Source organism: Phalangium opilio, unplaced genomic scaffold, assembly GCF_054372755.1.
Source record: "Phalangium opilio isolate 3A_F unplaced genomic scaffold, DU_Popi_V2 ptg000229l_1, whole genome shotgun sequence".
Classification (NCBI taxonomy): Eukaryota; Metazoa; Arthropoda; class Arachnida; order Opiliones; family Phalangiidae; genus Phalangium; species Phalangium opilio.
The window spans coordinates 833713-843635 of NW_028324220.1; the positions used below are offsets into that span (position 1 = coordinate 833713).

A 9923-nucleotide genomic window follows, 5' to 3' on the forward strand; every position below is an offset into this window, starting at 1 on the left:
CTCACCGTCATCAATGTGACTTTGAGTTTTCGAAACTCTACGACTTCTGGAAAATTCATACCAAGCCGCAAATTGAGCTAACGTTACTGCCTCTAGATCATCTGGCCTTTGAAAATAATGGTCTAACATTCCAGAAGCGAAAACATCCAAACTATCTTTGGACAATTGTTCAAGCTCAACTTTGCTTTTGAGAATATGAACACGATTCTCGGGCACATTTGTATTAACATAAATGCAAGCCCGACTACACCTGGAGACGGGAATTTGTAAAGCGCTATAAGCGGCTTCCTGCGCGCTTACCTCGTGCGCGTTCAAAAACTGATTAGCAATCACCTTCAACTTTTGCTTCACCGTGCATTTATCTGACTGCGCTCGTTTAGCAGCTTCACGCAGAAGCATTGACATACCACGCTGAGATTTCCCTATATAAGACACGATATACATAACCAGAGCGTAAGGATCAAGGACAAACTGAATGTCCATATTCGCTTGCCAGAGGCGCAAAGTGCACGGGTTGTACGGATTAACCCTAGTATCTTTAGGGTGTCTTTTCAATAAAACCACTTTCCTTTTGAGATCATACGTAATGGCTTTAATATAATCATCTTCGGTTATACGCAGCTTTTCCAACAACTCCTCAAAACTATCTACCCACAATTCTTTTTCTTTCGATTGCAAAAGCTCACGCAATTTCTTGGAATTGTTCTTACACTTAAGTTCTTCGTCAAGAGTACCGGGTTCTCTTAAACTCGGATCATAAATAATAGTTCTAGGCATGGGAGGAAATGAAATTCCAAAACGACAAACTGAACTATCATTAACCTTCTTCCTACACGTTGTTGTGTGTTTATGCATTTGCAATGACGTTAACAAATCCCCATTATCATCGTTCAATTTACCAGCGCAAGAAATAACTTTATCAATATATTCCTCTACCTCTTTAACATTTGACAAGTCATCTTTAAGCTTAGGCGCATCTTTAATCCATATCAACCCATGTTGATGAGGAGAGCCTCTTTGCTGTATTTCAACCCTGAAGTAATATTCTTCAATAACACCAAGAGGGCCTAGCTTTTGCAGAGCTTTAAGAAGAGCCCGAAAACGGTGGTCAAAATATCTAGCACAAGTAACAGGATCATCCTGAATCAACTTTGCCTTTTCCGAAAAACTTAAATTGCCAATATCATCATTCGCTAAGCGATCCTGACCCGAAGTCACCCTCAATATGTTCAAAAGCTCAGGCCATTTGCCTTCCGCAGCTGAAAACGTTATAAAAAAGGTAGCCGTACCAAGCTGCCTAATCATAGCCATTAACTCTTTCTGCCTATGCTGCCAATATGAAGGCGAGGACTGCAAATTTTCTAATACTCTAAAACCATCATCCTGCTTAACAATTGAATCGAGTGCACCAGCAGACGATAAAAACCCAGCAGTGTAGTTTGAGCCATCTTTTCTCTTGGTTTTTCTCATACAAACTTGTATGGAATCTCTAACTTTCATAGTTTCCAACTTAACAAAAGTGTAAAACAATTTAGACGGATTTTTAGCACAACGCCTATCAATATTACGAAGCTCCCACTTAGCAATGTCCCCAAAACTACCTTTAACCTTAAGGTCTCTCTTCTGACCCACATAAATACAAGGGAATGACAATTCCTCCGCGTCCTCGTCATAGAGTAAAGACATTGGCGTTTGACCTTCACCAGGAGCAAACTTAACATGCATGGTATTAGTGGGTAGGAAATCAGACAATGACACTAACAACGTGTCTTGATTCCCAACTGGGAATGAATTAACTTCGTTAGAATCATTCCAAATTTCATCGCTATCATTCTCATTCTCTACATTCATTGACCCTTGTGGGTTTTCACTTAATGTATCACCATGGTTTAACTGACGGTCATTTTCGTCAACAATAAATTCAAGTTCTTCTGGAATTGGATCTAATATATCGCTCCTAACGGTTATCCCATGCTTAATATACAACGGTGTTTTCACCAAAACCTTAAGAGCTTCGTGCATTTTTTTCGGCCTAACAGTTTCATACAAATAGGGTGTATTATATTACATTCTCCTCATAAACTCAATTTGAATAGTATCTGTTTCACGAGGTAACCGTGGTAACACTGACACTGTAGACTCTACATTTATAGGAACGTTGACCACGTTTCCCTTAATCCCCCTTTGTTGATCACAACCTAACCTTCTTATTTGCATAAAAGGTATTCTTGGTGAAATCATTCTTTCCTCCAAATTAGACAAATTAACTAGTTCTGCTGGAATTTCAGGGAATTCAAATCCATTTTCTCTGGAAAACTTGGGTATTTCGTTCTTTTTCACAGCTTTATTACAAGTACTACATAAAAATACTTTGTCACCTAATTCACGACCGTGAATCCCAGGAACAGCCAAAAGCACTGTAGACTTAACAAAGCTACCCGATGCTTTAAAAAAAAGACCTGAGCACCCTTCACATGGCCACGTTGGACCTTCTTTAATACTTTCAAAATAAGTCTGCTCTATAAACAAAGGATTAGTCCTCCTTTCAGCCATAGACAATCTATTTCTAGAACGCTCTGGGTTTCTAACATTTACATTTTCACGCCTGGCAGCCATAGCCAACTGATTTCTAACATGTTCAGTTTCAACATACTCTAAATCTTGGCGTTTACTAGCCATAGCCAACTGATTTCTAACACGTTCAGTTTCAACGTACTCTAAATCTTTGCGTTTACTAGCCTTACTCAACTGATTTCTAACACGTTCAGTTTCAACGTACTCTAAATCTTGGCGTTTACTAGCCATAGCCAACTGATTTCTAACACGTTCAGTTTCAACGTACTCTAAATCTTGGCGTTTACTAGCCTTACTCAACTGATTTCTAACACGTTCAGTTTCAACGTACTCTAAATCTTGCCGTTTACTAGCCATAGCCAACTGATTTCTAACACGTTCAGTTTCAACGTACTCTAAATCTTGGCGTTTACTAGCCTTACTCAACTGATTTCTAGCACGTTCAGTTTCAACGTACTCTAAATCTTGCCGTTTATTAGCCATACTTAACTGGTTCTTAACTCTTTCGCTAGCTCTATACGATTCATCCAGCCTTTTAACTCTCTTGGTCAGTATACCAACTTGGTGTTCCCTTTCCCGATATGACTCATTCTCCCGCTTTTTGGCCATTGATCGCGCCTCTTTCATTCTATACTCTTCATTCTGTTTCAAAATTCTCATTCTCTCTAACGGATACACATTACCATGAGACGTACAAGGTAATTGTTCATCGTTCGCTACCATTGTCGAACTATTAGCATTATTACTAACTAAATCCATAGGTTCATCGTCAGTAACCAGCTCTGGGTTTACAAAAGAGCGATCTGAACCAGAACTACCGTGGCCGACTGGTGACGCCATAGAACTATCAAAAATATTAGGACTGGACCTTCTAGCACCGCTACCTTCACCCTTAGCTTTTTTCTGAGCTGCTAAAACTCGTCTCCTTTCATTTTCTCTCTTTTTAAACTCTGGATCCGACCTTTTGGCCCTCATCCTTTCCCTAGCTTTACGCTTTCGCATTTCCTCCTTACTCTCAACATTATCTTCCTCCATTTTACATACAAAAAGTCAAATACTCACAAAAAGAAGCGGCAAAAACCTGCTGGCTCTTTACAACCACTTAATTTCACTTACTCTCCAACTTCCAACAACAATAATATACCGGTAGTATAATTGACAACCTACTAGCATAGAAATTCTCATTAAGAATGGCTCCCTCGGACTAAAAAGGTCAATTTTCAACTAGGTGGGCGTTATCTCATTAGATTTAAAAATATAATTTTTGTGATTTTTTTTCGAACTGTTATCTAAAGCTATATGGTTTTAGGTCAAACAAACAAGGAGTGTAAACACAATAGTGGAAGCTTTAGTCTTATTCAAAACATAAACATCAATTATAATATCTACAATTTGCTTTAAAATGTCTTTTTTAACCCTGCCCAACAGTTCGGATTTTTCTAAAGCAATGTTAGAATCAAAGCTCATAAAATATTTTTTAACAAAGAATAAATGTTTAAAATTATTATTAATAATAAATCAAGAGGATTAAAAAATGTCAGTTTAATTTAAGCTTTTATCATGATTACACTCTACAGCTACACTACTCTTACACAAACAAGGAGTATAAACCCATTAGTGGAAACACTATTTTTATTCAAATATGAAACAATCCCGCTTATGTTTATCATCTCTGGACATTGGTAAAAATTCACTCCATTACTTCTAGGTATACACAGCATTTTAGTACTTTATAACTCAAATTCATCTGATAATGTTTTAAAAAAAATTTCCTTATCATTGTGGTGTTTCGCGACGGTAAAAAATATTTAAATACGCCGCTAATAAAATATATAGTTTCAACTTCTTAATTCTTTAAGAAAAGAAATTGAAAACACCCAAGGAGTATGAACATAGGTGTAAAATTTTCAAAGATGGCCGCGGATTGAAAACATCTTTCTAATTCTGTACCAACAACGCGAATGTGCCCAAAACAGGGAAACACAACCTATAACACTTACGATAGTTTCGCACTTACCAACCGCTACCTCTCTAAATTTGTTATTTATCCTAATTCAACTCCTCTACTCCGTCTCTATTAACATCAATACTCGACCTATTTTAACTTTCTAGAGTTTCCATGATTAGTAATACAGTGGGCTCAATTCTTAAATACTCGCTCTATATTAACTATGAAATGTGTACAGTGTATCGACTTTATACGCAATCTTCATTACTCGTCCTATATAAACTTTGACTATATGGTTTTAGTTATCACAGGTTTTTCTTAAATAATTTAATAAATATTATTGATATTTATTATTTTAATCGTCAATTATGTATTGCTATTCTAGTTAAATCGTTTATAGAAACGTTATTTCTATTATCATTTGAAACTTTGCTAATATAGACGTTTTAAGTGCAGCATGCACCCTTTGTTTCGCCTTACACAATTAGGTAGTATATAAGGGTGTCGAACTACGGTTAAAAGCAAGAACAACCGCAATTACGAAAACCTTTGGTGGACAACCCAACCCTAGCCGATCGCCGCGAATGTCTTAAACCCAACTATGACGATGGAGTTAGAAACCAATGAGACAGATTGGTGTCTATGTGGAATAGATGGAAGACCAGTAGATGGTGCTGTTTAGAAGCCAGTATGTACAGACTGGTGTCCAAGTGGGATGGACAAAGACCAGAACATGGTGGTGATTAGATGCCAGTATGTACAGACTGGTGTAACTACTACCCGTTTACCATTAACCCTTTTACTATTCTAATAGCCCCCATGATCTTTTCTTCTATTATAAAATCTTAACTTGATTATTTAAGAGTGTATTTAACTTTCGGCTCACTCTGAACCGTTGATGTCTCTTCATTTCAGACACGAAAATCAAAGCCCAAAGTTTACTTCACCTCAGGCCTCAATTATTTACTATTTGTTCACTAAGCCTATTGCAGATAATACTTGATATACCCGCCGGAGTCTAGGACCAAGTTTTTTACATGTAATCACTAAACCAAGGATTATTCTATATACAGATGTAGTATAGCTTAAGTAATATATAAACAGCCATTTCAAATAACATTATTAAAAAAAATCTTTGGAATATCAAAATGAAACAGAGCTTTAAAGCTACAAAAGTATTAGATGCATCATAATTTCGAAAAATACTTCCACATATTCACTTTATATTATGGAAAAGAGAATATTAAGGTTCTGTATGATTTCTTAACACATCAAAACAAGGCTAACTGCTAACGCGACGCACTAGTGTAACAATGGACGGACACACACAGACAAAAAACATAGACTGCTTTTTAGCTCTTTCCGTATTAATTTTGAGTTGAGAAACAAGATTATCTTAAATATTAAAATAAATATAATTAATATTAAATATTTTCTTCGTTAGTTGTTCGCCTTATTGAGCGTTACATCGTTTTGATAAAGAACAATTAAACATTCTTGAGAGACTTGACTAATATTGGCGTTTGAAATGAAGCATACGCCGGTTGCTTCGCCTTTCTCAAATAGGTAGTATATAAGGGTGTCAAACTACAGTTAAAAGCAAGAACAACCGCAATTGCGAAAACCTTTGGTGGACAACCCACCCTAGGGAGGCTAGACGTTTCTCGTAACCCTAGCTGATCGCCGCGAAAGTCTTAAACTCAACGATGACGATGGAGTAGAAGCCAGGTGTGCAGACTGGTGTCCATGTGGGATGGACAAAAACAAAGACCAGAAGATGGTGGTGTAGAAGCCAGGTGTACAGACTGGTGTCCATGTGGTATGGACAAAAACAAAGACCAGAAGATGGTGGTGATTAGAAGCCAGTATGTACAGACTGGTGTCCAAGTGGAATGGACGAAGACCAGAAGATGGTGGTGTTTAGAAGCCAGTATGTACAGACTGGTGTCCAAGTGGGATGGACGAAGACCAGAAGATGGTGGTGATTAGAAGCCAGTATGTACAGACTGGTGTCCATGTCGGATGGACGAAGACCAAAAGATGTTGGTGATTAGAAGCCTGTAAGTACAGACTGGTGTCCGTGTGGGATGGACAAAGACCAGAAGATGGTGGTGTGAGAACTCAAGTAGAGGAGCTATTTCCGTTACTGTGAAAGCAGTTCGGAAATGGCGAACACGTTTGCTCCGATTTGGAAACTGCGAACGCGGTCACGTGGTTGTAACAACAGACACACAGACACACAGACATACAGACACACAGACACACACACACGATCGTTACAGAACCTCTCCGTGACATACGTCACTCGGAGAGGTAATAACTTAAACCCAATTTGGGTTTTTAGTTTTATCTTTAGAATGATTCGTTATGAACGCGAGAGAATAGTAAGCCTCGATACCGCGGGCAGCGCAGGGGGGATGAATTTTTTCCCCCATGGTTTATACCCGCGAAGGGGGGGACGAATTTTTGCCCCCATGCCTCCATCCCCGGAGGGGGTTGGTGTGTCTCCTCCTCACCTCCTCCACCTGAAGGGTGGTGGTTGTTCTTGAGTGTATGCTCTCTCTTTGCGCTAAGTCCCCTTTTTTTTATTCTGACTTTCACTTTCTCTTTACCCAGCTCGATACCCGCAAGAGTGCTGTGAAGGCTGGAGAGTTTTTTTCCCTCTCTTGGTTCCCTCCTGACTTTCACCGTCTCTTTCCCTTTGACCGTCTCTTTATTTTTACGCTTGCGAATGTACAAGCCTAGCGGCGAGCGCCGCGAGAGCGCTGTGAAGACTGGAGAGTTTTTTTTTCCTCTCTCTTGGTTTCCTCTCTCCGTTACATGTGCAAAGCGGGGGAATGCGTGTACAAGCATAGCGGCGCGCGTTTTCTCTCAGTATAGCACTGAAATGTTATAGGAATATATCTCTAGGTTTCCTCTCCCCGTTACGCGTGCAAAGCGGGGGAATGCCTGTCCAAGCCTAGGAATTTCTCTCCCAACGTTTTTTTAATTTTACACGGAATTTTAATTCCGGTAAAAATTTTTTTTTAAAGCGGGGCATTTTTTTTTACTTTTGCGATATGTATAAATCAAGAGGCGTTAAATATTTTATCCATGTTTTATTTGTATATATATATAATTTTAAATATTTTATCCATGTTTTATTTGCATATATATATATATATATATAATTTTAAATAGAAAAAAATTGAAAGATTAAAGGCCTGTTTGTAAATGAACATCATCGGCTACAGCTCTGAGGAAACGTTTTTGCCTAAGCCGGTCTAGGACTCCCTCATTGGGGTACCCGCTCTCCCCTTGAAATAGTCGGTGATAGCGGTATTGAGACTAAAAATAGAAAGAAAAGATATTAGGGATCCATCTTTAAAAAAATAATGCTAATTAACTTACGAGCCCGAGCGAGACGTGTTAACGTAAACCGGCATAGGGTTTCCGGGAGTGGGTGTTATGTCAACGAATGGTATGAGTCGAGAACTCAACTCCCGGAAGACAACATCGTCCTCGCGGAGATCAAAACCATGTCCGAGATTCTCCGCGCGAATCCTCACTAAGTCCTTATGGACATCAGCAAGGATCCTATAAATAATGTTTGAATATAGCCATTAAAGTTTTAAAAAATATAGAGACTTTACCTGAAGAGGCTGCAATCATTTGGCAGATGTTCATTTACTCTCGGCGGGTTTTCCTGGGGTTGATGTGGGGGTGGCTGACGCTGTTGCCACTCGTGAAAATTTTGTCTCGGGTCCTCCTCGTCGTCCGTGTACAAAAGAACATCGTCAATATGACTGTACGCCCTATTAAGTTCAAAAGTTAGTCTTTCCACGATTTCAGAAAAAAAACAGTATGCTCACATGATAATGGTGGATGATGTTCTGGCCGAAGCTAAAGCGAGCATGATTTTAGTATTGGGAAACTCTCCGTATATATAGTATGGAGGGGGACCGTTGAAACCCAGACACTCTTTACCCCCCCCCCCTTATAATATACAAAAACACAAAAACGGTTTCTTACCTTTGGGGGCTAGGGGCGGGAAATTGAATAGCCCCCCCGAGACGCGGATATTTATGTTAGCGAAAAAGCCCTAGATCTACCATCTGTTGGGCGAGCACCCCGTAGGCGACTTTGTCGAGGAACAGTTTCGCCCGACGTATGTCGTGCTCGGTTGCTGTCCGAACGGACGCGGCGTCAATCACGCCGTCAACATCAACCTCCCCTTCGGATTCCCTGTATATTCGGGCTCTCCTTTTAAAAAACTTTAAGATGGCCGTATTGAGACTGTAAAGAAAAAAGAAATTAGAAATGGTCTTAAAAAAGAAAAAAAACTATATAACTTACAAGCCGGAATAACAGTTAGCTATGTTTAAGGGCTGTTCCTCGACTAGGGGTGCCCCCCCTAGGGGCTCTACAGGGAATACCATGAAACCCAACAGGGTTTGACCCAGGGCTTCGATAACATAATTTGTCTCGACCGCGTACACTTGTTCGATGGCCGGGCGTACTTCGTTGTTGGCAAGCCATTCTTCTTCCTCGGCCGCCTGATGGATCTGGGCTAAGATCCTGCTCAAATTTTATGGAGGAAATATAGCTACTAAAAAATAGGAGAAAACATGGAATGTTTACCGTTGGATGTTGCAATCCAATGGCGTAGGATCTTCATCATCCTCATCCAATTCCTCATCAGAATTGGATTCATTCTCCCATTCCTCCTCCCCTCCCCCCGCCACCACTTCCTCTAGTTCCGCTAGAGGAAAAGGTTCTTCTTCTAAAGGTTCATCTTGGACAGGTGGGTTTAGAAATTCAAATACCTCATCCCCAAACGGTAAAGGATTGGGTGCCCTAAATAACAAAAAAACTTATTCTATGATTTCAGGAGAAAAAACATTATACTCACATGTTGAAAGTTTGGTGCAGGATTTAGTCTTAGTAGTAGTGGTTCGTCAGTGTTTAGGCTGAGAGTGATTTTTGTATTGGGTAAATTGCCGTATTTATAGTACCCATGGAGAAACCGGGGGGGGGTTCTTTTAGTCTCCGACGCTCTTTCTATATACCCCAATACAAAAACCTTATGATCTTTCCAATATTCAAAAGTTGTTATTGAAGCAAACGAGACCCCAAAATAATAAAAGTCTAGACCCTCTCACAATCCTAAAAAAAAACAAGAATTTGACCCAGACTTCAAATGATTTCTAACGATAATAACAACACATTCCTAGCCGATTTCCATGTACCCTAGCTTTCAATACATTAATAAAAACAAGTCTAGACGCGGTCACATTCCTAAAAAACAGAATTTGACCCCGAGTTCAAATGATTTCTAACGATAATAATAACACCGATTTCCATGTACCCTTGCCGCATGTCTTTCAATACATTAATAAATACAAGTCTAGACGCTGTCACA

General features: G+C 39.3%; 1 protein-coding gene across 1 annotated transcript; it reads right to left on the reverse strand.

The window, feature by feature from the left end:
* Nucleotides 1–7853: 7853 nt before the first annotated feature.
* Nucleotides 7854–8832, reverse strand: LOC149614046 (uncharacterized). Its single transcript, XM_089858014.1, has 4 exons — nt 8534–8832; nt 8374–8404; nt 8155–8316; nt 7854–8098 (listed from the first exon to the last, which is right to left on the reverse strand). Coding segments are annotated over exons 2-4 (354 nt in total). The 5' UTR covers nt 8376–8404; nt 8534–8832; the 3' UTR covers nt 7854–7908.
* Nucleotides 8833–9923: the final 1091 nt, after the last annotated feature.

Excerpts from the sequence above, each read along its gene's own strand:
- LOC149614046 (XM_089858014.1), bottom strand. Across the intron at positions 8,099-8,154 it reads AATGATTGCAGCCTCTTCAG|GATCCTTGCTGATGTCCATA; the intron begins GTAAAGTCTCTA and ends CATTATTTATAG.